The sequence below is a fragment of the Pseudonaja textilis genome, chromosome 3 (genome assembly GCF_049901715.1).
Source record: "Pseudonaja textilis isolate UNSWEBS1 chromosome 3, rPseTex1.2, whole genome shotgun sequence".
Lineage (NCBI taxonomy): Eukaryota > Metazoa > Chordata > Lepidosauria > Squamata > Elapidae > Pseudonaja > Pseudonaja textilis.
In genome coordinates this window covers 7,773,589-7,801,221 of record NC_141992.1, presented here as the reverse complement: position 1 = coordinate 7,801,221, position 27,633 = coordinate 7,773,589, and the positions used below count along the sequence as shown (strand labels likewise).

The 27,633-nt window shown below is 43.9% G+C and overlaps 1 protein-coding gene across 6 annotated transcripts in view; it reads right to left on the bottom strand.

Moving 5' to 3' along the window:
• KCNQ2 (potassium voltage-gated channel subfamily Q member 2) overlaps nt 1–27,633 on the bottom strand; it is a 124,258-nt gene that overhangs the window by 49,450 nt on the left and 47,175 nt on the right. For all 6 annotated transcript variants that reach the window (XM_087928882.1, XM_087928884.1, XM_087928878.1 and 3 more), the window contains exons 3-8: nt 27,257–27,383; nt 25,746–25,921; nt 20,745–20,870; nt 18,788–18,898; nt 16,166–16,261; nt 15,175–15,269 (exon numbers count right to left, since the gene is read on the bottom strand). In XM_087928882.1, coding sequence (XP_087785008.1) covers nt 15,175–15,269; nt 16,166–16,261; nt 18,788–18,898; nt 20,745–20,870; nt 25,746–25,921; nt 27,257–27,383 — 731 coding nt within the window. The remainder of the gene's footprint in view (nt 1–15,174; nt 15,270–16,165; nt 16,262–18,787; nt 18,899–20,744; nt 20,871–25,745; nt 25,922–27,256; nt 27,384–27,633) is intronic.

Here is a 27,633-nt window from a genome sequence, read left to right as displayed (position 1 = left end):
GTGAAAGCAATTGATCTGTGGAACACTTTGCCACCAGAAGTTGTGGGTGCTCCAACAATGGAGGTTTTTAAGAAGGAATTGGTCAGCTACTTGTCTGGTACAGGGTTTTCTGTTTGACCACAAGGTTGGACTAGAAGACCTCCAAGGTCCCTTCTCACTCTGTTCTATAGGTAGTCCTTGACTTGCCACCATGACTGGGACTAGAACTTCTGTCGCTAAGCAAAATGCTTGTTAAATGAGCCATGCCCAATTTTATGACTGTTTGCCATGGTTATTCAGTGAATCAGTGCAGTGAATCAAATGGTTGTGAAGTGAATCCATTGACTGCTAGTCAGAAGGCAGCTGGGAAGGCCACAAACGGCAATCATGTGAGACATATCAGTTGCCAACCGCCCAAATTTTGATCATGTGATGCTGCGACAGTTTTAAGTGTGAGAACCAGTTGTAAATCACTTTTTTTCAGTGCACTGTACCTTCTGTCAGCCTCCAAGAATCCTTCTTCTGCTTATCTTTCCGGCTACCATAGAAAGAGGGGGGGAATAATTGGACTTTGTGGCGGGAAGAGTACTGGAGGTTTAAGTTGGTAAAATGTAAAAGTTGGGATGTTTTTTTGACTATGCTAACTTGCTTACTGCGCAAATGTAGCCCCTTATCTGCCTAAGCCAAGGTTAAAAAAAAAATTATTAATTTTCTATTGTTTACATTTATTAGAGCTTAATAAACATCATGCTGTCTGGGTATTTAATCTGCTTAACGATACAGAATTACATTTTTAATCTCCACTCCCTTTTTTCCAACTACTGGTAAAATAAATTCCATGTTTGATAATATCCTGCATCTTCTTTCTGTTTAATTTTCAGTGTAAGTCTATCCATTTCTGCACAATCTAGTATCTTCCTAATTGTCTCTTCATCTTGCGGTATTTCATCATTTTTCCAACATTGTGCGAATATAATCCTTGCTGAAGGTTCAAGGATATTTAGCCAGGGCTAAACATAGCTAGCTAGTATCAGCTTTGGAAGCTATACTGAGACCAGATGCTTCCACACTGCCACATTCTTGACCCTGGGAAAATGGAAGGGGGGAATTTCTTGGAGGTTATGTTAGTTAGACATAATAGCATTCTTCTTCTAAGTCAAGGTCATGTTATTTCTGCACCTGGGTGAGGGGATGTCTCAAATTGGGATGGATGGTGATTGGGGCATGTGATGCAATGAGGGGCGCAGGGTGTGGATTTGTAGTTTTTATTTATTGCACAGAAGCCCAGAACTTTCAGATTCAGGATTCCCCAGATGTGCCAGTTTACTATCTAAATATAACAGAACTTTTGAGAAGATGTCTGTCTCGGAGTTATTGTTTGGAGTGGAGGCTTTCTGGAACGCTGACAGCTAGTTATTTTATTCCAGGAATAAGCCATGTAACATAGACGAGGCATAGTTACTATATGAGAAGGTGTGCAGAATTTACACTCACTACTTCAAATCCACCACATCTTTTTCTCTCCCCGAGAAGACTCATTCCACCCACAATCTATGTACTGATGACAAATACATTCCCATTTTCCTTGCTCTTTTATTCAGATAAATCCACCTCGTTTACGCTGACCTCTTTTGGCCTCCTATCTCCCACCTCAAATCAGTCACCAAATCCATCCACAGGACAACTGGATGGCTGAGACGTCTCTACATTCATCTCCGATTTTAGAAACCTCTGACAACAGGACTGTAAAAATACGAGCTGAGCAAACCAACCTTCGATTATTCACGGGGGAAATCCAAACACTTCTTTATAGCAGTTACACATCTCCTAAGCAAAAGATTTCTTAGCTATGCTGAAGGCAGGACAAAAAGCAATGGATGGAAACTAGTCAAGGAGACAAGCCACCTAGAACTAAGGAGAAACTTCCTTAGGAGGTTAGGAGCAGGAAGTTAGACTAGAAGACCTCCAGGGTCCCTTCCAACTCTTGTTATTCTGGGGGGTTTTTTCCCGATAAATCACAACAGGCTAAGCCACCGATCCACATCATGGCTGGATTATTTCCTGACAGTGAGAACAATTAATCAGTGGAACAACTTGCCTCCAGAAGTTGTGAATGCTCCAACAATGGAAGTTTTTAAAAAGATGTTGGATAACCATTTGTCTGAAGTGGTGTAGGGTTTCCTGCCTAGGCAGGGGGTTGGACTAGAAGACCTCCAAGGTCCCTTCCAACTCTGTTTATTCTATTCTATTCTATTCTATTCTATTCTATTCTATTCTATTCCCCCCTTAGCTCCTCCACAGTTCAATTATAACTTTTGCATGCAGAAGATCCCCATCTCATTCTCCAATATTCCAACTCTATTCTACTCTATTGTTCTATTCTATTAAGTCAAATGCAAACAATAGTCACATTATGATTTAATCTGCAAGAGCTGGCCAATTTATCAACAGTAATCACGCTCCAGGCTAACATGTCTGCATGTTAGAAACGGGTATGCCATAGTATAGTTTAATTAGAACTCAATCAATCCTGAAAAATGAGCCAAATATCAAGACAGAATAACTGCAACAGGTAACAGATAATCAGAGCTGGAAGGGACCTTGTAGGTCATCTAGTCTAACCCACCGCCCAACCAGGAGACCCTACACTATTTCCGACAAATGGCAGTCCAATCTCTTCTTGAAAGCATCCAGTGATGACACTCCCACAACTTCTGAGGGCAACTTCTGTTCCATCAGTTGATTGTTCACACTGTCACTGCGTCTTGTTAGACAGATGATCCAATGTTCCAATCTGCCGAGATCCTTCTTCCTTCCAAAGTGTTTGCAATTTTCCCCAATTTGGCGTCATCTGCAAATCTGATGAGTTCCCCTTCCAACCCCTCACGCAAATGAAGCCCACAGATCTCCCGCTGACCACCAGGCTGAAGGATGGATAGATGGGAGCAAGAAAAAAAAATTGAGAAGACTTCCTGGTTTCTCTATTACCTTCCCTGGATTAGAGCGGAGGTCTCCAAATTTGGCAACCTTAAGATTATGCTGGCTGAGGAATTCTGGCATTTGAAGCCCACAAGTCTTCAAGTTGCCAAGTTTGGAATCCCCTGGGCCAGTGGTGGGATTCAAAAAAAAAACTTACTACCGATTTGGTGGGCGTGGCTTGGTGGGCGTGGCGTGGAATGGTGGCAGGGTGGGATTCGCTGCCTGGTTGCTGGGTGGGCGTGCCCATGGTGGGCGTGGCCTATGAGAACTTCCTGTTTTCGGCTTCTGATGTGCCTCCAGAGCCCGGGGGAGACTATTTTCGCCCTCCCAAGGTTCCGGAGGCCTCCCCAGGGCCTCTGGGAGGGCAAACACAGCCTCCCCCGGGCTCTGGAGGCCCTCCGGAAGCCAGAAATAGGTCTGTTTTCGGACTTCCGGAAGGCCCGTTTTCCCCCTCCCAGGGCCTCCATGTAGATCCTGCCGTTACCTCCATCAAAAATGGGCCACATGGAAACTCCTGGGAAGGGAGGGGAGAGCGGGGTCAGCCGGTCGATTGAAATATCAGTTCGGCGAACCAGTCTGGACCGGGACTGGTTTGCCAGAACCAGTCCGAACCAGTAGAATCCCACCTCTTCTTGATGGGTGTGTCAGGGAAAAGATACTGTAAAATCTCCATTCCACTCCCGCTCCTAGGGGAAGGTTACTGCAAAATCCCATTCCCTCCCCACCCCACTAACCTGCTTTCCAGCTCCGTTCTCCTGTGCAGGGCAACCAAAGGAGACCCAGCCGATTAGCTGGGACTCAGGAGGCAGAGAATAGATGGGGGTGGGGCCAGTTAGAGATGGCATTTGCCGGTTCTCCGAACTACTCAAAATTTCCGCTACCGGTTCTCCAGAACTGGTCAGAACCGGCTGAATACCACCTCTGAGAGGAAGCATGGGTTGAGTATATTAGACTTTCTCCCATCCAAGACTTGAGAGCTGATGCTGGGTGAGGACTTCTGTCGTATCTCCTACTCAAACTGGAGGAAGATACCATCAGGGCATCACTGTTCCCTGCCTCTGCACCAACACATCATCTCTTCCAGGGGGTTACCCAGAGAGCAGGAGAACCCACCCCTTCACTACATTTGCTGAATTCTAATATGGGGTTTCAGTCAGGAACCTTCTGCTTTTAGCCGCCACAGTGTAAAAAAAGACACTGAGACTCTAGAAAGAGTGTAGAGAAGGACAACAAAGGTGATTAGAGGGCTGGAGGCTAAAAGATACGAAGAACAATTGCAGGAATTGGGGACAGCTAATCTAGTGAAAAGAAGGACTGGGGGGGAAATGATATCAGTATTCCAGTATTTGAGGGGCTGCCACAAAGAGGAGCAGGTCAACGTATTTTCCAAAGCACCAGAAGGCAAAACAAGAAGCAACGGATGGAAATTAATCCAGGAGGGAAGCAACCTAGAACTGAGGAGAATTATTATTTTTTTCTCACAGTGAGAACAATTAACCAGTGGGACTGCTTGCCTCCAGACATTGTAGGTACTTCAACACTGGAGGTTTTTAAGAAGAAATCGGACAACTGAGCAGGGGTTGGATTAGAAGACTTCAAAGGTTCCTTTCAACTGTATTATTCTGTTTATGTTGGTTCTCTCTTAGGAAACGGCTCCACCTCAACCCACAAATTCACCAGGAGAACAGGGGAATGAATTTAAGGCACTGCAGATACACAAGCCATTTTGCACTTTTCCAGTTGGCAGGAGGCAAATCGATTATTCCACATCACTTCACAGCTGCATCTGTGAGATTTTTTGCCAAGCCAAACTGAACAGAGGAGCCCAGACCACGAAGGCTCAGGAGATACGCAGCTGACAGCCCAAGACAAACAGGCAGGCAGGCAGCCTATTCCTTGAGATGCTTTAATTAGTTGGCATTTTTCATCCCACCTTTATTACCTGATCAGCAATTGAAGGTGCGCGCACATACATAACACTCCTTCCTCCTTCTGTTTTCTCCACATCAACAATTCCTTACGGTGGATTGGACTGAGAGAGGGACTGGCCCAAAATCACCCAGCTGGCCTAAGTCAGAGCTAGAACTCACCGTCTCCTGTGAATAGTCCAAAGCCACCTGTTTTCACACCTAAGGTGGGACTAGAACTCACCATCTCCTGGTGATTGGCCCATAGTCACCCAGCTTGCTTCCATGCCTAATGTGGGACTAGAACTCACAAGTGATTGCCTGGTGATAGCCCAAAGTCTCCCAACCAACTTTCACACCTAAGACAGAACTAGAACTCGCTGTCTTCTTGTCACCCAGACAGCTTTCACACCTAAGGTGGATCTAGGTGAGTTCTAGTTCTGCCTTAGGTGTGAAAATTGGCTGGGTGACAAGAAGACAACTGTCTCCTGGCTTCCTGCCTGGTGCCTTAATCACTATGCAGGTGTTGTGGCCTGCCGGCAGCTAGCAGAGCTGGCCGCAGAGACAGACAGTGAGGAGGTTGGGGAGGAACATGGGCCAGTCCTGGAGGCTGAGGAAGGCTCGGACAAGGGCTCTGCGTCAGAGGCAGAGATGGGGCCAGGGCAGTCTGGCAGTTGTCAGCTGCCTTCGGAGTCGGAGAGCAGTGAGGCAGAGGAGCAGCTAGAGCTGGTTCCCAGCCTGCGCATGCGCAGAGCTGCCAAAAGAAAAGAACAATTACGAACTAAGGGTCGACGTCGGAGTAAAGCCACAGGTTGACGGTAAATGGCTTCTCCCATAGGGATTTAAAAAGGAGCAAAAGGGGAGGGGGCTTTTGCAGGAAACAATTTGTTCGTTGCAGCAGTGTGAAGATCTGCCTGTGCATCTCAGAGACTCTGTGCCGAGTCCTTCCTTGTCAGCACTGCGTTTGGAAATATTTACTTGGCAGCTCTCCAGGCTAGATAAGGTCTGTGCTCCTAATTTCACCCTTGAGAGACTGTTTGCCAGGCCTTTGGCTGAAAGTGAAGGCAAGAAATTCACCTTCATTTAATAAAAGGGGTTTTGCTGGGACAAAGAGTCTATTTGGGGTTTTGGGGGAAGCCGAGGTCAGAACAACAACTACTTATGACCTCAATTGAGCCCAAAATTTTTGTTGTTAAGCGAAACATTTGTTAAGTGCGTTTTGCTCTTTTACGACCTTTCTTGCCCCAGTTATTAAGCGAATCACTGCAGTTGTTATGTTAGTAATACAATTGTTAATTGAATCTGGTTCTCCCGTTGACTTTGCTTCTCAAAAGGTTGCAAAAGGGGATCAATGTCCCCAGAACGGTCATAAATATGAGTCAGTTACCAAGAGTCTGAATTCTGATTACTCGAACAGGGGGATGCTGCAATGGTCGTAAGTGTGAAAAACGGTCTGTCAGTGCCATTGTAGTTTTCAACAGTCACTAAATGAACTGTTGTAAGTTGAGGACTACCTGTTACCATTGATATTACTGCATTAAAGGGAGTTGGCTTCAGCAGCCCTATCTCTAGAATTCTAATTCTGAACCTACCCTATATATTTTTTTCTTTATATCAGGGAGCCTCCAAAAATTGAATTAGCCCCTGCAGTCACCTAGTGCATGATTTCATCATCGTAAGAATAGAATAGAATAGAATAGAATAGAATAGAATAGAATAGAATAGAATAGAATAGAATAGAATTGGAGTAGAGTGGAGTGGAATGGAACAGAACAGAACAGGACACCTTTATTGTCATTGCATTCCATGAATACAATGAAATTTGAAAGCTACTCCAGCACAGTGCCCCAAACACTATATCACAATCACACTACAGAGTTTAAAAATTAAAATAATAATAGGACTAAATCACAAATGCACTGTTTGATTCAAGACAATTACTGCCTTGGAAAAGAAACTGTTTCTCAATCTATTAGTCCTCATTTTAAGACACCTATAACGCCTCCCTGATGGTAACAGATCGAAATATGAATGACCAGGATGAGAACAGTCTGTGGAGATTTTTAGTGGTCTAGAGCAGGGGGTCTCCAACCTTGGCAACTTGAAGACTTGTGGACTTCAACTCCCAGAATTCCTCAGCCAGAATTCCTCCCAGAATTCTGGGAGTTGTAGTCCACAAGTCTTCAAGTTGCCAAGGTTGGAGACAGGTGGGATTCAAATTTTTTAACAACCGGGTCTGTGGGCATGGCTTAGTTGGTGGGTGTGGCTTAGTTGGTGGGTGTGGCTAAGTTGGTCGTGTTATTGGCTGGGTGTGGCCAACTCAACATCACTCACATCGAGGTATGCATCTCCTCACCTGTCCCCTCATGACTGTGGGGATGCTGCAACAGTCGTAAGTGTGAAAAATGGTCATAAGTCACTTTTTTCAGTGCCATTGTAACCTTGAATGGTCACTCCACACAAGCAAAGTGCCAGCAAAGGAGGGGAAAAAAAACTCCAGAAAAGTTCCTGAGACAGGAAGTCTAGTCCTGCCAAGAACGTTAACGGAGGGTTAACGGAGAGGCAGGTCCTGTAAGCAACACCAGAATGTTTCCTTCCTGCCTTCCTTATAGGATTAGGCCAGTAATTTCTTCTAACAACCAGTTCTCTGAACTGCTTAGAATGTTAATAACCAGTTCTAACAAATAGGCGCAAACTAGTAGAATCCCACCCCTGGTTGGAGACCCCTGTTCTAGAGAGGAGTCTGGTCTTCGCAATCTCTTCCAAAGAAGAAAGAGAGCAACGGATGAATTTTTGTGCTGTGTTTATAATTCTCTGGAGCATCTTCTTATCCACTGCTGAGCATCCAGCGTACCACACTGTTACACAGTATGCCAAAATGCTTTCAATGGTAGACCGGTAAAAAGTAGCCAGCAACTTCTCACCCAAACCACTCCTTTTCAGCAACCTCAGAAAGTGTGGGCGCTGTTGGGCCTTCTTTGCAGTGGCCATAGTGTGGACCGGCCAAGGAAGATCGTTGGAAATATGAGTTCTTAGAAATTTAAAACTATGAACTCTTTCCACACAGTCTCCATTGATATATAGTGGGAGAGGCTCTGCTTTGCATCTTCTGAGATTTAATCACTAAAGAAAGAAAGAAAGAAAGAAAGAAAGAAAGAAAGAAAGATAGATAGATAGATAGATAGATAGATAGATAGATAGATAGATAGATAGATAGACAGATATAGAGAGATAGAGATAGATAGATAGATAGATGATAGATAGATAGATAGATAGATAGATAGATAGATAGATAGATCTAGATCTAGATCTAGATCTAGATCTAGATCGATAGATAGATATATATAGAGAGATACATAGATAGATAGATCTAGATCTAGATAGATAGATAGAGATAGAGATAGATAGATAGATAGATAGATAGATGATAGATAGATAGATAGATATAGATAGATAGATAGATTTAGATAGATAGAGAGAGAGAGAGAGAGAGAGAGAGTTAGAGATAGATAGATAGATAGATAGATAGATAGATAGATAGATAGAGATAGATAGATAGAGATAGATAGATTGATATAGATATAGATATAGATATAGATATAGATATATAGATATAGATATAGATATATAGATAGATATATAGATAGATATAGATAGATATATGAGATATTTATATGAGATACATATAAAAACAGAGGATTTTTCTCTTTAGTGACTATGGGGTTATTAGCCTGACAGCCATTTAGCTTTGCTCACCGCAAATACCAGGGCTAGAAACTTTTAAAAGATTCCCAGTTTCCTTGGTTAGTGCACAGAGGCAGATTATAACTGCATATATTACGGAGATTTTATTTACCTTAATCGTGCGGCTCCTTAACAGTTCCGCGCAGTGAGTTATTAAAGGAAGCTGCAAAATTGCTTAACCTATACCCTAAGTGGATTGCTTGGTAATGGTGAAAACACCGCCCGTGATTTTAAAAATGCTCTCCAGAGGCTGACAAACATTAATTAATCTTCTCCCTGCTCACGTTAAGCTTTATTAAACCTAATTACAAGGAGGAAAATGAAGCCCATAAAATCTGGCTGGTAATGGAAATGATGACGCCATGGCAGAAGCGGGGGTGGGGGTTGTTTCCAGAGATAAACTTCTGCTGAAGCTTCCCCCTGCCCTACAGGTAGTCCTCGACTTACAACAGTTCATTTAGTGACCATTCCAAGTTACAACGGCACTGGAAAATGTGACTTACGGCCGTTTTTCACAGTTACGGCCTTTGCATCCCCATAGTAATATAATCAAAAAATTCATATTTTTGGCAGGTGGTTCACATTTATGACCATGACTGTGTCCCAAGGTTACGTGGTGCCCTTTCTACGACCTTCTCAGAAACAAAATCAATATGGAAGTCGGCTTTACAACTGTGGCAAAAAAAGTCGTAAAACAGAGCAAAACTCACTTAACCAATGTCTCACTTAGCAACAGAATGTTTCTGCTTGAGCAGGGGGTTGGACTAGAAGCCCTCTAAGGTCTCTTCCAGCTCCATTGTTCTATTATTCTCATACCCTGTCCTTGGCTGGAATATTATGGCCCTTTCCAGTCGTTGGGTTCTTTTTTTTAATTAAAAATATTAAGAGGAACATCCTGCTGGTAAGAACAGCCGTTCGGTGGGACAATTCACCTAAAACTGTAAGAATTTGATGACTGCCTATCAATGGTGGTTTATATGGGATTCTTGAACTGAGCTGGGGATCAACTTAATGGCAAAGTCATACATTTTATGATTGCCTGGTCCAGCCAAATATATCACCTGGTGGCCTCCCATTCAAACAACCAGATAAATATGAGCCAGCAGTGGGCAGCAGCAGCCAAAAAAGCCAATGCAATTCTAAACTGCATTAACAGAGGGATACAATCAAGATCAAGGGAGGTACCAATACCACTCTATAAAGCCTTAGTAAGACCACACCTAGAGTACTGCATCCAGTTTTGGTCACCACACTATAAAAAAAGATGTTGAGACTCTAGAAAAAGTGCTGGGAAGAGCAACCAGAACTGGAGACTAAAACATATGAAGAACGGTTACAGGAACTGGGCTTGGCTAGTCCAGGAAAGAGAAGGACCAGGGGAGACAGGATAGCAGTCTTCCAATATCTGAGGGGCTGCCACAGAAAGGAAGGGAAATCAAGCTATTTTCCAACGCACCTAAAGGCCAGACAAGGAATAACGGATGGAAACTGATCGAGGAGAGATTCAACCTGGAAATAAGGAGAAATTTTCTGACAGTGAGAACAATCAACCGATGGAACAGAAGTTGCCTTCAGAAAATGTGGGAGTTTCATCACTGGAAGCTTTCAAGAAGAGATTGGACTGCCATTTTTCAGAAATGGTGTAGTCTCCTACTTAGGGAGGGGGGGTGGACTAGATGACCTACCAGGTCCCTTCCAACTCTGTTCATCTGTTAAACACGACCCAAAACAAATTTACCCATATTCTGGAATTTGAAAACACTCTCCAAACATTTTTCAAAGCTTTTGAACGCAGACTATGTCCATTCCGGTCACTTCTAACAGTTTTGCAGGGATTTGCCTACCCAGTTTGTGCATTTTTATTTATTAAATTTATACCCTGCTCGCCTCGCTATCCAAAGTCTTCTCTACCACAGCAACCAGAAAGGCAAGTGACAAGAAGCAGAGCCTCTGTAGAAATGCAGCATTTTCTCCCAGAAATGAATTTGATTACAACAACTGTGATGCTGAGGACTTCTGAAGGAGATTAAAAATTCACCACCCCAATCAATTATTCAATTGATACAGAGCTCAGCTTAGCTTAGGTGCCCGAGAAGCTCTGTAAAAATAGATCCAAGGGGTTGCTTCCTGCACATCATGCACAAAGTGATTATATCAACACTCCCAAATACACTGGGAATATCCAGAATGCCGGAGCAAGCAGAAAGACTAAAATTAAGGCCAGGAGAAATATAGCGGTTCCTGATGATCTGATAAACTCTAAGTGAACTATGGTTTCCTGTGTTTCATAAAATCTGTCACACCTGACTGGCCTCCGCTGAACTGCATCGACTTGTATATCCTCATCAGTGGTGGGATTCAAATTTTTTTTACTACCATTCTGTGGGCGTGGCTTGGTGGGCGTGGCAGGGGAAGGAAATTGCAAAATCCCCATTCCCTCCCCACCCCACTAACCTGCTTTCCAGCTCCGTTCTCCTGTGCAGGGCAACCAAAGAAGACCCAGCCGATCAGCTGGGACTCAATGGGAGGCAAAGAATAGATGGGGGTGGGGGCAGTCAGAGGTGGTAATTGCCGGTTCTCCGAAATACTCAAAATATCTACTACCGGTTCTCCGGAACTGGTCAGAACCTGTTGAATACCACCTCTGACCCTCATCCGGAAGGACAGAAATAATAATTTGGGCCTCATCCAAGATTCCTGACCTGGTTTTGTTTTTTGTAAAAAAAAAGAAAACAAGATTATTTAGTTGGTTACTGAAAGGAATCCTATGCTGCTGTAGGTGCAGAGACAGCCAGTTTGGTGTAGTGGTTAATGAAACAGGTTAAAAAACCAGGAGACTGTGAGTTCTAGTCCTACCTGGACAGAGGTGGTATTCAGCAGGTTCTGACCAGTTCTAGCAGAAATTTTGAGTAGTCCGGAGAACCGGCAAATCAGACCACTGACTGGCCCTGCCCCCATCTCTTCTCTGCCTCCCATTGAGTCCCAGCTGATCGGCTGGGTCTCCTTTTGTTGCCCCGCAAAGGAGAACGGAGCTGGAAAGCAGGTTAGTGGGTGGGGAGGGGATGGAGATTTTAGAGTATCCTTCCCCTGACACGCCCACCAACCTACGCCTACCAAGCCACGCCATGCCCAACAAGCCACACCCACAGAACCCGTAGTAAAAAACATAAAATCCCACCACTGGTCCTACCTGAGACATGAAAGTCAACTGGGTGACTTTGGACTTTGGAGAAGATGGTGAGTTCTAGTCCTGGTTTAGACATGAATGCCTATTGGATGGTTTTGGGCCAATCACTAAGAGAGTTTGAATTCTAGACCTGCCTTAGGAATAAAAACCCAGTTGGGCGACTGTGGGCCAGTTACACTCTCTCTCTCTCTCTCCCTCTCTCTCTCTCTCTCTCTCACTGCCCAATCTTTTGCTACAAGAACCTCCATCCTAGCAAGGCATAGCAACACCGACTCCGTTTTGTGCACATATTCATAATGCAGTTAGTCCTCAACTTTCAGCGGTTCATTTAGTGACCGTCCAAAGTTACAACGGCACTGAAAAAGTGACTTATGACTGTTTTTACACTTACAACCATTGCAGCATCCTCCTGGTCACATGATCAAAATTCAGGTGTTTGACAACTGACTCATATTTATGGTTGCAGTATCCAGGGGTCACTTTTGCGACCGTCTGACAATCAAAGTCAGTGGGGAAGACAGATTCACTTAACAGCCATGTTACTAAATTAACAACAGCAGTGATTCACTTAACAACTGTAGCAAGAAAGGTCATAACAACTCATTTAACAACTGTCTCATTTTGCAACATAAATTCTGGGCTCAGTTGTGGCCGTAAGTCGAGGACTAGCTGCATTTTCCTGGAGTTTATTCTCACACTCTCTGAGCCAAACTTCTAAAGCAGGGGTCTTCAAACTTGATAGCTTTAAGATTTGTGGACTTCAACTCCCAGAATTCCTCCTCCAGTCATGTTAGCTCAGGAATTCTGGGAGTTAAAGTCCACAAGTCTTAAACTTGCCAAGTTTGAAGGCCCTTGCTCTAAAGCGTTTTTTTTTTTTTAACGAGAACTGACAGAGAAAACCACAAGACATTATTATCTCTGCTCGGCCTTATAAAACCCCAACCAAGACCCTGTTTGTTTGTTTCTTTTAATTTTCTTAGAGGCACCTACTGCAATTTTCAAACTTCAACCTTAACAATACAAGAGCAAACAATAGATACAAACTCAAGGTAAACCGCACTAAACTTGATTGCAGCAAATACGACTTCAGCAACAGAGTGAGTGGTCAATGCATGGAATACCCTACCTGACTCTGTGGTTTCTTCCCCGGACCCCAAAAACTTTAACCTTAGACTGTCTACTATTGACCTCACCCCTTTCCTAAGAGGTCTGTAGGGGCCGTGCATAAGTCTAACCCTATTCTGGCTTGTACTTGATCTTCATTCTTCCAGGTAACCAGACGCTTCCCATAATACCCAGGTACCATCTATTCTGTACTCTTTCATCTGTTTTTTTCCGACCTAAGGATGAAATGGAGTCTTTACACTCTTAGTCCAACATAACCGCCATAAACCAATAAACCTCCCTCCTTCTATTTTCACAACAACAACCCTGTGAGGTGGATTGGTCTGAGAGAGTGTGACTGGCCTCAAATCACCGAACCAGCTTTCATGCCTACCTAAGGCAGGACTAGAAATCACAGTCTTCTGGTGATGGGCCCAACATCACCCAGCCAACTTTCATGCCTAAGGTGGGACTAGAACTTACCGTCTTCTGGTGATTGGCTCAAACTCACCCAAGGCTTCTATGACTTAAGGCAGAACTAGAACTTACCATCTCCTGGTGATTGGCCCAAGAATTACTGTCCCTTGATGATTGGTCCAAAGTTACCCAGTTGGCTTTCATGTCTAAGAGTGGATTAGAACTCACTCTCACCTAGTTTCTAAACCAGCACCTTAACCACTACATCAAACTTACTCTCGAATAAGTGTTGTGATGTTGTTCATTTTATTTCATTGTCACTTCTTGGAAGTTTTTCTATTTTGTTTCTAGTTTCTAATTTTTTTTAATTTTTTCTAACCTTCCTGATTTGGTCTCCTATCCAATACTAATCAGGCCTGAAATTTTCTCATTCCACAAAAGAAATAATTTGCAAATGTCCAATATCACCATCTCAATCAAGTACAACCATTTCTATAGTCAGCTAAGTTTTCTTAATGCAGTTGAGTCATTCAACCTAATTTATATCTATGGCTGCTTTCCCTAATCTTGTTTTCTTCACATGAGAAGGTGTGTCTTCCCAAAATTCCTTCTCAGCATAATCCAGGGAATTCTGGGGATTGTAGTTCCAATATATCTGGAAGACACATACTAGGGAAGGCTGCTTTATTTTGTGATCACCATTCTCTCTGGAGATTATTTTCACAAAGAATTAAAAACCATGTTCTCCATGTGTTCTGCTCCCCATTTAAATTTTGGTTAGAAACTGAAATTATTTAGTCACTCTGAACTTTAGCAACTTTAAGATGAGTGGACTTCAACTCCCAGAATTCCCAACACGGCTGACTGGGGAATTCTGGGAGTTGAAGTCCACTCATCTTAAAGTTGCCAAGGTTCAAAAACAACAAAAGGTTCAAAAACTCTACGATGTTCAAGAAAGGAATCTACATTTGCAGAAAGGATGTTCCACAATTCATTTTCCACATCATGGACAAAAAAAAAAAAAAGAGCACAGGTCAAAATGCTAGATGATATAGGAAGAGAAAAGTCATGGGGGAAAAATGGAAAAAAGGGGTTATTTGTTATTATTATTATTATTATTTTACCTACTTTTCAAGGCCAGCCTTTCAGACCGTCTTCAGGTTCCTGACATGGCAATTGTCAGAAAACAATACCCACCGAGAACAGGTGCAGAAAAATAAAGACGATGGCCAACGGAGAAACATAAATGTGCAAGAAAAGAAAAAGAAATTAATATAAACCAATATAAGCAATGGAGAAATAAATCTAAATCTAGCATTTGAAAACAAAAAGTGACTTCTAGAAAGAGAGCTTCCCAGTTGAGTTTTAAAAACAAAAACACAATGAGAACAAAACATTTTGGCAAACGTAACGAAAAATAAGCAAGATGGATAGAAATGCAGGTAGTCCTTGGCTCACGACCACAATTGAGCCCAAATTTTCTGACCAAAGGAGTTGTTAAGTGAGCTTTGCCCCACTTTACAACCTGTCTTGCCGCAGTTGTTAAGTGAATCACTGTAGTTGTTCAGTGAGTAACACAATAGTTGAGTGAATCTGGCTTCCCTATGGACTTTGCTTGCCAGAAGATCGCAAAAGGAGATCACATGACCAAGAGACACTGCAGCCATCATAAATATCAGTTACAAACATCTGGATTTTGATCATGTGACTGTGGGGATGTTGCAAAAATCATAAGTGTGAAAAACACTCATCCGTCACTTTCTTTAGTGCTATTGTAATTTTGAACGAACTCTAAACAAATGGTTGTAAGCCAAGGACTACTTGTAGAGGAATCATGGACCTGGATGAAATGCTTACCTGTACATGGGAACGGTGACGGTCCGTTCGTAGTAATTCCAGGTAGAGTGCAAATCGGTTCGAGTGAGGTTAGTGGCGTAGAACCTCCAGGCAGCCTGAAAGAATATAAGGAAGGAGAGGCAGATGTGATTTCAAACAAATGAAACAAGCAAGTAATGAAGTTAAACTTGGTGGTGGCCCAGTGCTGAGAATGCAGTATTGCAGGCTAATTCTGCTCACTGCCGACTGCCAGTAGAAAGTTCGATCCTGACCAGCTCAAGTTTGACTCAGCCTTCCATCCTTCTGAGGTCAGTAAAATGAGGACCCTGATTGTTGAGGGCTATAGGCTGAGTCTGAAAACTGCTTTGAGAGAGCTGTAAAGCACTGTGAAGTGGTATACAAATCTAAGTGCTAATTCTATTCTATTCTTATTTCTATTCTGTTTCTATTCCTATTCTTATTTTTATTCTATTCTATTTCTATTCTTATTTCTATTCCATTCCCATTCTGTTCCATGCCATATTGCAGGCTAACTCTGCCCACAATCTGTAGTTCAATTCTGACCGGTTCAAGGTTAACTAAGCCTTCCATCCTTCCCAGGTTGGTAAAATGAAGACCCAGAGTGTTTGTTGAGGGCTGACTCTGTAAACCGCTTAGAGAGGGCTGTAAAGGCGCTGTGAAGTGGTATATAAGTAAGTACTATTGCTATTGCTAACTTAGATTTTGCAGGGGACAAACTACTTTGTCGTTATCTTTGATACATGGGTAGTCCTCAACTTACCACAACTGATGGCCAGAATTTATGTTGTTAAGCAATCTGGCTGTTAAGTGAGTTATAGGCTGGTTGGGGAATTCTGGAAGTCCGCAAGTCTTAAATTGCCAAGATCAGAGAGCCCTGCTCAAAGAAGGTTTTACAGCATGAATCAATTCTCTTCCAGCACCTTCTTGATCCATTTCTATCTCCTAGGAGATCCAGCCTTTCCTGAGCCCTCCCCACTTTCTCTCCACTCACCTGAATTAAACCAGCTGCAGGGTTTCTTCTTTTTTCAAAGTGCTTCTGACGATGCTGCTCTTGAACCTTCAAGGCAAAGCCGGAACCTAGAATTCCCTGAAAATTACATTAACAGAATTAACAGAATAATAGAGTTGGAAGAGACCTTAGAGGCCTTCTAGCCCAGCCTCCTACTCAAGCCCCTATACCATTTCAGACAAGTGGTTGTCCAATCTCTTTTTAAAAACCTCCAGTGAGGTTTTAAACCTACAATCCACAACTTCTGAAGGCAAGCCGTTCCACTGATGAATTGTTTTTACTGTCAGGAAATTCCTCCTGAATTCTGGGTGCTTCTCTCCTTGATTAGTTTCCATCCATTGTTTCTTGTTCTTCCTTCAGGTGGTTTGGACAATAGCTTGTCTCCCTCTTCTTTGGGACAGCCCCTCAAATATTGGAACACTGCTTTCAGGTCTCCCCTGGTCCTTCTATTTGGCTTGTTGGAAGGCTGTACATGGCTGTACATGTTGTGGTTCGCCGGCAGCCTGTGCAGACGGCAGCAGAATCGGGCAGTGGGGAAGAACAGGGACTAGTCCTGGAGTCTGGGGAGGACTCGGACGAGGGTCCTGCGTCTGATTCAGAGATAGGGCCAGGGACATCTGGGAGTTATGTACTGACTCCGGAGCCTCCAGAATCTGACAGCAGCGAGGCAGAGGAACAAGGGGAGCCTGTTCCCAGGGTGCATATGCGCAGAGCTGCCAGAAGACAAGAACAGCTAAGACAAAAGGGGTGACTCAGGAGTAAGGCTTGGAGGTGATTGCCCCTCTCATAAGGTATAAAGGAAGTGCAAAGGTAGGAAAACCTCTGCAGGAAGCAATGTCGTTCACTCTGATCGGTTTGGACTCTGAAAGCTCCATGTTGAATTTGTTCTCCATTTTGGAAAGATTAATTGGGACTTTAATCATTGGCAGCACTTCAAGTCAGATAAGGTGTGTTCTTATCAGATGTCTTACAAAGAACTTTGGCAGACGTCCCTGGGAATAATTATAACTGGTTAAGACTTATTCCGAGCTATGAATGACCATAATTCACAGCCATTGAACTAAAATAAAAGAGTTTTGGATTTTATATGCATTTGTTGGGGTGTCTCAGGAAGCCTTAATCAGAACAATGCATGCCAGTTGCCAAGGGCCCACATTTTGACCAAGTGACCACAGGGGTGCTGCTATAACTGCCACTGGAACCTGGAACAATTCACAAAATGAAGGTCACAAATGACCATGGGATATTGAAACCTTCATCAATGTGTGATGGTTGCCAGGTGCTTCAATTACAATCACATGTCCACGGGGACGAAACAAACAAAATGTTTAAAAGTTATGATGTTTAGGTAGCTATTTACCAAGCACATCTAAATTACACTGAAGTCACCAAAATATCTTTACAACCCTCAAAGCACATCACAACTTTTGAGCAGCCCTCATTGTTTGGAAAGTGAAAGTTGACAAATTTGGCCTACCCTAATGGGGGACGCAGAGTTGCTCGTAATGTTGAGGACCAGTCGTGTCACTTTTTTTCAGCTGCGTTGTAACTTCGAACAGTCACTAAACAAATGTTGGTAAGTCAAGGACTATCTTTAGACACGTTCAGTTTCATCACCCAGCAAGGAAGTTGCTTCGCCCAATGAAAATGGGGTGTTTTAAGCTTGCAAACTATTCAGAGGCCAGAGGCAATGTGGATGCTTTCCATCCTAAGTAAGCCACAGCACTGGATATGGTTTGGCTTTCTTTCCAAGGAAAGGGGGCTGCAGAGGACTTTACTGAGCCACGGTGGCGCAGTGGTTAGAGTGCAGCACTGAAGGTTACTTCTGCTGACTGCCAGCTGCCTGCAATTTGGCGATTCAAATCTCACCAGGCTCAAGGTTGACATAAAATCCTACTAGGAAACAGTCAATATAAATTGTAAGGATACAAGTGACAAAGTAACAGCCATACAGTCACAAGTGGGAGGGGATGGGTGATAAGGAGTGATGAGAAGATTAATGGTAATAGTAGTGCAGACTTTGTAAATAGTTGGACAGTGCTGAGGGAATTATTTGTTTAGCAGAGTGATGAAATTCAGGGGAAAACTGTTCTTGTGTCTAGTTATTTTGGTGTGCAGTGCTCTATAGTGTCGTTTTGAGGGTAGGAGTTGAAATAGTTTGTGTTCAAGGTGTGAGGGGTCTGTAAATATTTTCACAGCCCTCATTTTGACTCGTGCAGTATACAGGTCCTCGATGGAGGGCAGGTTGGTAGTAACTGTGTTTTTTTTCTGCAGTCCTAATTACTCTCTGAAGTATGTGCCTGTTTTGTTGTGTTGCAGAACCAAACCAAACAGTTATAGAGGTCACAGGTGACAGACTCAATAATTTCCTTTTGAACTGGATCAGCAGCTCTTTGGGCAGTTTGAGCTTTCCGATTGCTGGCTGCCTGCAATTTGGCAGATCGAATCTCACCAGGTTCAAGGTCAACTGAGCCTTCCGTCCTTCCGAGGTGGGTAAAATGAGGACCCAAATTGTTGGGGGCCACAGGCTGACTGTAAACTGCTTAGAGAGGGCTGTAAAGCACTGTGAAGTGGTATGTAAGTCTAAGTGCTCTGGCTACTTACTGCTGGGAGAGCAAAAAAGGAAACCCCAATCAAAGTGAAGGTTGCTGCCAGGAGACGCCCATTCCAGGTTTGTGGATACTTGTCCCCATAACCAATGGTGGTCAGAGTAATCTGGAGGAAAACAAAGGCCATTGTATAAAACCTTCAAAATTTATATTGGCACAGGAGCACAATCGAAAGAATCGGATCTACATTTGTCAACCTACACAGTAAAAACAAGCATTTGAGGTTGTATAATTTATTTATGTAACAAATTAAGATATTAAAACTGAAGCTCAAATACTTTGGCCACCAAATGAGAACAGTGTCCATGGAGATTCTCAGTCATCCCAGCCATGGTTCACAGTCATCCCAGCTAAGGTGCTTTTTTTCAAAAGGCAACTGGACTTTCTTGGGTTTTTTTCCTTGAAGACGTTTCACTTCTCATCCAAGAAGCTTCTTCGGTTCTGGCTGAATGGTGGGGGATGGAAGGATTTATATTCCTTGAAGTCCTCTGGTCTGGTTCTGAGAGTCGTTGAGGCCACCTGGAGGTTTATCTGTGCTCTCAGAGTCACCTGAATAGTGCAAATGGGAGTGGATCCTTCTTGGAACTGCTGAAAGAACCATGTTGTAGATAGCAGTTAGGGGTATCCCTCCCCATCTGTTGAGAGGGGGCTGTTCAGTTTTGACATACATGGCCTCTTTGATCCCTCTTTCAAACCAGGGGTCCCCTCTGTCCAGAATGTGTCTTCAAAGAGTGCCATCAACCAGATGATTGCAAGGAATATAAATCCTTCCATTCTCCACCATTCATTCAGAACTGAAGAAGCTTCTTGGCTAAGAAGCAGGGGTAGGATACGACAGGGTTAACTACCGGTTCGGGATTTACGAGATTCGATGATTTACGATGTGCTTCCTTGCACGGGCGCGCCTGTAAAACATCATCAGCACGCTGCGTGCAGAGAAGCAGCCTTTGAAACAGCCCTCTTTTCCTGCTTTTTTAACTGTAGCTGTGCCTCGTTCGGCAGCTGAAGTTGAAAAATCAGGAATTAAAGATCAGGTAAGAGCCCGGGTGGGCAGGTGGGCAAAAACATCAGCAGACATAGAACCGGTTCTATGTCTGCTGCTCTTCAGAGCTACCGGTTCTACAGAGGTAGACAGAATCGGTAGAAACCCACCCTTGCTGAGAAGCAAAACTTCTTCAAGCAAAAACAGAGGAAGTCCAGTTGCCTTTTTGCAAAAAAAGCGCCTTGGGGACAAATGAGAAGAGATGACCCATTCGAAAAGGCCCTGGTGTTGGGAAAGATGGAAGCCCAAAGGAGAAAGGGACGGCAGAGGATGAAATGGTCAGATAGGATAAATCAATGCAATTAACATAAATTTGGGGGAAAACTTCAGGACACGGTGGAGGACAGTGGGAGGCCTGGCATGCGGTGCTCCATGGGGTCGTGAGGAATCGGACACAACTTAGCATCTGAACCATAATATGTGGGAATGACCTTGGAGATGGAGAAGAGCCACAGCCAGGGGACTGGTTAGATAAGACCGGTTTCTGGCATGCTTGTGGCCCAGTGCCGGTCCACAGACTGGTTGGGGACTCCTGCTCTAATCGTCATAAATATGAGCCAGTTTCCAGGCGCCTGAATTTTGGTCAGGTTATCTTGGGAATGCTGCAATGGGCAAAATACGGGCCTTCCAAAGGCTCCGGAAAGCCTCCAGAGCCTGGGGAGGGCAAAACGGGCCTCCTAAGAGGCTTGAGGAAAGCCTCCGTAGTCCGGGGAGGGTGAAAACAACCCCCTCCAAGCGCATTTTCGCTCCCAGGGTGATGCAGGAGTCCGACTAGGCCAGGCCACGCCCACCATGGCCACGCCCACCCAGCAACCGTGCAGAGAACCGGCTGTTAGATTATTTGAAGCCCACCCCTGTTTCTGAGGCTCTGTTGATAAACCCCAAACTCATCACCTGAAAAAATACTCACCAGGCCCCACCACAGGGCATCTGCATACGTGTCAAAGTGATCGTTCTCTCCTTTCTCAGCCAAGTACACCAGGAAGGAGGCTAAAATTAGGCACAGGAATCCAATATACCAAGCGGTGATCAGCTCCTGCAAACGGCGCAAGAGGAAAAAATGAAGAATAAATAGCTTTGGGACGTTTTTCCACCCCCATCTGCTTATTCGTTGGTCCTCGGCTCCAGTGAAGGAAGAAAATATTACTGTGATAATAGCACATATTACTGTGCTATTACTGTGATAATAGCACAAATTGCCATAGCACACGTGTGTGGCAAGAGTCAATTTGGTCTAGTGATGAAGCTGCTGGTCTAGAAACCAGGAGATTGTGAGTTCTAATTCCACCTTAGGCATGAAAACCAGCTGAGTGACTTTGGGCTAATCACCAGGAGATGGTGAGTTCTAGTTCTGCCTTAGGCACAAAAGCTGGCTGGGTGACTTTGGGCCAATCAGCAGGAGAATGTGGGTTCTAGTCCCACCCTAGGCATGAAAGGCGGCTGGGTGACTTAGGCCTAATCACTAGGAGAGTGTGAATTCTAGTCCCGCCTCAGGCATGAAAGGCAGCTGGGTGACTTGGGGCTAATCACTAGGAGAGTGTGAATTCTAGTCCCGCCTCAGGCATGAAAGGCAGCTGGGTGACTTGGGGCTAATCACTAGGAGAGTGTGAATTCTAGTCCCACCTCAGGCATGAAAGGCGGCTGGGTGACTTGGGCTAATCTTGGGCCTCAATCACTTGGGGCTAATCACTAGGAGAGTGTGAATTCTAGTCCCACCTCAGGCATGAAAGGCGGCTGGGTGACTTGGGGCTAATCACTAGGAGAGTGTGAATTCTAGTCCCACCTCAGGCATGAAAGGCGGCTGGGTGACTTGGGGCTAATCACTAGGAGAGTGTGAATTCTAGTCCCACCTCAGGCATGAAAGGCAGCTGGGTGACTTGGGGCTAATCACTAGGAGAGTGTGAATTCTAGTCCCACCTCAGGCATGAAAGGCGGCTGGGTGACTTGGGCCTAATCACTAGGAGAGTGTGAATTCTAGTCCCACCTCAGGCATGAAAGGCGGCTGGGTGACTTGGGCCTAATCACTAGGAGAGTGTGAATTCTAGTCCCACCTCGGGCATGAAAGGCGGCTGGGTGACTTGGGGCTAATCACTAGGAGAGTGTGAATTCTAGTCCCACCTCAGGCATGAAAGGCAGCTGGGTGACTTGGGCCTAATCACCAGTGTATGGTTAATTCTAGTCCCACCTCAGGCATGGAAGCTGGATGGGTGACTTTGGGCCAATCACCAGGCGACTGTGAGTTCTAGTCCCACCTTAAGCAAGAAAGACAGCTGGGTGACTTTGGGCCAGTTATTCTTTCTCATCCCAACCCACCTCACAGGGTTGTTGTGTGGAAAGCTGAAGGAGGAAGGAGCGTCCGGTATGTTTGCCACCTTGAGCTATTGATTTGATTTGTATTCCACCTTCATTACCTTCATGACTCAAATTAAGCCAATAATAGAAAGAAAGCCAGTTTTATCCATTATACCGGGAGGTCTAAATCGTAATTGCTACACTCAACCAACACAATCAGAATGACACAAAGGGAGTGTATAAAAGGGAGTGAATCCAGGCACGGATCACAGACAAATAACCTCAAAATAGGCTTAGCCCGTAAACAGCTCTCCAGCAATAGCTAACAATCAAAGGATCTAAAGATAGATGCCATGATTAAAGGAAGGTTAAAATGGCAATTCAGGCCGTTGAGTGACCAAGGGATTGTAAGCCTCAGATGCCAGTTGGGATATTAAATAGAAAGAGAACAAGTTTAATTGGGAAGAAAATGATCTCTGGGCATGTGACGCCCTGCTTCAGTAATCAGGAAGAACAAAGGCAACCATTATACAGCCAGGTTTCTCCTTCCAATTTCTGTTTGCCATGCCCCAAACAGTTTTTCTTCACCCCAAATGTGCACACTAACTCTTGAGAAGAGGGGAGGAGAGGGGGAAGGGAAGAGGGGAGGGAAGAGAAGAGAAGAGAAGAGAAGAGAAGAGAAGAGAAGAGAAGAGAAGAGAAGAGAAGAGAAGAGAAGAGAAGAGAATTCTTTATTGGCCAAGTGTGATTGGACACACAAGGAATTTGTCTTGGTGCAAATACTCTCAGTATACATACAAGGAAAGATACATTGGTCAAGAATCATAAGGTACAACATTTAATGATAGGCATAGGGTACAATAAGCAATCACATCAATCAAAGAAAAGAGAAGAGGGAAGCGAAGGGAACAGAGAAGGGAAGGAGGAAGGGAAGAGAGAAGGGAAGGGAAGAGAAAAGGGAACGGAATAGAGAAGGAAGGGAAGGGAGGAGAGGAGAGGAGAGGAGAGGGAACGGAATAGGGAAAAGAAGAGAAGAGAAGAGGAGAGAAGAGAAAAGGGAACGGAAGGGAACAGGGAAGGGAAGGGAATAGAGAAGGGAAGGGAAGGGAACAGAGAAAGGGAGGGAAGGACAAAGGGAAGAAGGAAGGGAAGGGAAGGGAAAGGGGAAAAGAGAAGCAACACGAATATAAGCCCTATACATTTTAAGAAAATATGAATATATTTCAGTTTAATCATCCATACATAATCTACATCTGTAGCGAGCTGTACATAATACCAGGGCTTAAATATGGCATGACATAAATTATATCTTCTCAAGCTTCAAGAACTAATTTCTTAGCAATAAGGAGAAGGCAGTTCCACTGCCTGGCCATTGATTTGCCTGTAATAGATACATAATTTAAAAGAATATGAACATTCAACTTTTATTCAGTCTGGTCTCAAATTCAACTATGTAATTACTTTTTCCCTGAATGCAGTATGTTTTACAGGCTTTCATGTTGTTTGTTCTTTTTTTAAATATTGCTTTATTTTATTTTCTCCTTTCCTCCTTTTTTATTTGTTTTAACTGTTCGTATGCTATCCAGAGTTTGTTTGTATATATGTATACACACACACACACACACACACACACACACACACACACACAAAAGAGAAGAAAGATGATACAATTTGGCATAATAAATGAAGAATAACTTTAGAGCAGGAAAGATCATATCCAAGTAATTCTCAAATTACAACCAGAATTACTACAATCCTGTAAATAATTCTGTAGGGGTTAAATGAAGCAAAGCCAACTTTACAACCTTTTTGCTATGGCTTTTAAGCGAATCACTGCTGTTCTTAAAGAATTTACACAGTCAGTAAGTGAATCCAGCTTCTCCCATTGACTTGGCTTGTGAGAAGCTGGTTGGGAAGGTAGCAATATGGGGATCATGTGATCCCGGGACAATGCAATCATTGTAAATGCATGCCAGTTGTCAAGAGCCCGAATTTTGATTTGTGTGACCCTGGGGATGCTGCGAAGGTTGCAAGTATGAGGACTGGTCATAAGTCATATTTTTCAATGGTGTTGCAACTTTGAATGATCACTAAATGAATGGCTGCAAGTCAAGGACTACCTGTGTGTGAATGAAATGTCAGTCTCATTCCAGCAACACAGTGATTTAATTAGACTTTTTTTTTTTTTTGCAATATGTGCAATGATTTTGGAATTGTCTCTGCTGTAAACTTTTAAAAATTGCATTTAGTATTGGATTTTTGCCTTGGCTTCTTCTTTATCTACATTCAGTGCAGCTTATAGTATCAATTGATCAGAATGTTTTCGTTGTTTTTATTCATAAACTTTCCCTGCATAAACAGAGGGATAGAATCAAGATCACGTGAAGTGTTAATACCACTTTATAAAGCCTTAGTAAGACCACACCTAGAGTACTGCATCCAGTTTTGGTCACCATGATGTAAAAAAGATGTTAAGACTCTAGAAAGAGTGCAGAGATGAGCAATAAAGATGATTAGAGGACTGGAGGCTAAAACATATAAAGAACAGTTGCTGGAATTGGGTATGTCTAGTTTGATGAAAAAAAGGACTAGGGGAGGCATGATAGCAGTGTTCCAATATCTCAGGGGCTGCCACAAAGAAGAGGAAGTCAAGCTATTCTCCAAAGCACCTGAGGGCAGGACAAGGAGCAATGGGTGGAAACTAATCCAGGAGAGAAGCAGTTTAGAACTAAAGTAGAATTTCCTGACAGAGAACAATTAATCTGTGGAACAATTTGCCTCCAGAAGTTGTGAATGCTCCAACACTGGAAGTTTTTAAAAACATGTTGGATAACCATTTGTCTGAAGGGTTTCCTGCCTAGGCAGGGGGTTGGACTAGAAGACCTCCAAGGTCCCTTCCAATTCTATTCTATTCTATTCTATTCTATTCTATTCTATTCTATTCTATTCTATACCTCCCCTTCACTCCTCCACAGTTCTATCTGCTTTGTGCTTGAACTGGCTGTCTGTCAGCCCTGGAGGCCATTTTGGGCTGGAGCCATTTTGGGAGCATCTTCAGAGCTGCCACAGCCAGGCTGGTTGGAGCTGTGGGAATGTGAGGGGGTGAGACAGAGATAGCTGGGGGATGTGTAGCCAAAACAACATTCTTTGCCATGGGAGCCAAGGACACTCTACCAGGTGTTGGAGAGGAATGGTATACCAAAACCAGCTGGAGCTGGAACTATGACCTGATTGGACTATGTGATGGATGTGTGACCTGGAGGGCAAAAACTTTGTGTTTTGAACTGGTTGGGGGAACCCTCAGGTCCTTCAGAATCAGGTTTTCTCCAGCTATGCTAATATGACATTCCTAATAAATTCATACTTCGAGGAAACTCTGAGCCATAGAGTTTTGATTGCTTTGAGTCTGTTACTTGGAACCCTGGCACGAACCCAACGCTGAAAGAACTCTATGATCGGCTAACTCTCGGTTCCCAGAATTCTTTGTGCTGTCCAAGGATTCTGGGAATTGAAGTCCAACCTATCTCCAAAACACAGCAACCAATTTGGCTGCTCAGACTGATCTCGGCTCACTCAGACCTTCCACAAGTGAGCGCTTGCCGAGATCTCAGGTGCTCACCTTGCTATGGGCGTACACCACCGATCCCAGAAGCTTCCAGGTGCCTCCTCTGCGGTCCATTCGAATCATGCGCAGGATCTGTAGGAAGCGCAAACTTCTGAGCGCGGAGGTGGCAAAAACGTTCCCCTGTGACCCAGCGGCCAGCACAGCAATGGAGGCAATTAACACCATGATGTCTGTATAGAAGGAAGAGAACCATATCAAAGGATCTGCCAGACTCCAAAAAACCAAGAAACACCTATGAGATTTTTTTTGAAGCAGTTTCCTTTATTGTTCCTCATCTATAGACCGAAATCTTACCAAATTAAAGCAAACGGTTTGCCCCAGAAAGCATATATTCTGGGAACTGTTGAGGAGGAACTGTCTTTCTCATACACAAACTCTCTAAGGTACGTTGTCTCTTCCTTCTCTGGAATGCATCCCCTCCTCCAGGAAACCTGGACTATATTCTAAAGATGGGTGGATGGAAGGAGGGGGGGAGAGAGGGAGGAAAGGAAGGGAGGGAGGGAAGGAGGGAGGGAGGGAGGGAAGGAGGGAAGGAGGACGGACGGACTCCAAAAACCAAGAAAGACCCATAAGATTCTTCTAAGTAGTTTGCTTTATTGTTCCTTATCTATAGACAGAAATTTTGCCACACTAAAGCAGACTATTTGCACAATAAAACATATACTCTGGGCCCTAGTAAGGAGGAGCCATCTTCATCCTCTTTCTCCCACACAAACTATGTAAGCTTCATTGTGTCTTGCTCCTGTGTAATAAAGCACCTCCCTCCTGGGAATCTAGACTATATTCTAGGAAGGAAGGAAGGAAGGAAGGAAGGAAGGAAGGAAGGAAGGAAGGAAGGAAGGAAGGAAGGAAGGAAAGGAAGGAAGGAAGGAAGGAAGGAAGGAAGGAAGGAAGGAAGGAAGGAAGGAAGGAAGGAAGGAAGGAAGGAAGGAAGGAAGGAAGAAGGAGATGGAAAGGAGGAGAAGGAAGGAGGGAAGGAAGGAAGGAAGGAAGGAAGGAAGGAAGGAAGGATGGATCAAGCTCCAAAACCCAAGAAAGACACATGAGATTCTTCTGAACACATTTCCTCAGAAATCTTGCCAAACTAAAGCGGACTCTGTTTGCACCATAAAACTTATCTTCTGGGAACTAGTAGGGAGCAGTTGTCTTCACCCACTTTCTCATACACAACCTATCTAAGCTGCTTGGTCCCTTGCTCCTCTCAAATACAGCCCCCCTTCCTTGGAATCCAGACTACTTTCTACCACAGAAACATTTGCTTCTCCATTTTCTCACCCCGGAATACACAAGAATCGTTCAACCCCAACTTTTCTTACGTTCCCACCTCCACATGAACTCTGTCCCGAAGATCAGCAGTCCCCAAACTGGTCCATTCCAGTTCCGTTTAGACAACAGATCCATACCGATTGCAAATGCAGTCGTGACCTCTCAGACAAGACTCTGGTCATCTCCAGAAGGGACATTGAGGTTAGCATCAACCAACCTAGCCATGAAATGGTTCTTACCGATCACACAAAATGGCTTGCGGGCGAATTTTAATCTTCCCCTCCAACCTCGGTACCGACAGCAACAGCCAGCCGCCCAGATCCGTACAAAGTACTCCACTCCGAAGACCACAATAGTGACAATTTCCTGCCAGAAAGACAGAACTTGTAGTGTAATATAACAACACAAGACAATCCTGATACAACAATTTCTACTCTATTCTACTCTACTCTATTCCACTCCATTTCACTCTATGCCACTGCATTCCATTTACCAAATGCACGGCTCTCTTCTCTGGATTTAACAGAATGACAGAGTTGGAAGGGACCTTGGAGATCTTCTAGTCCAGCCCGCTGCTCAGGCAGGAATTTATTTAATTATCTCCTTGCATTTCCAT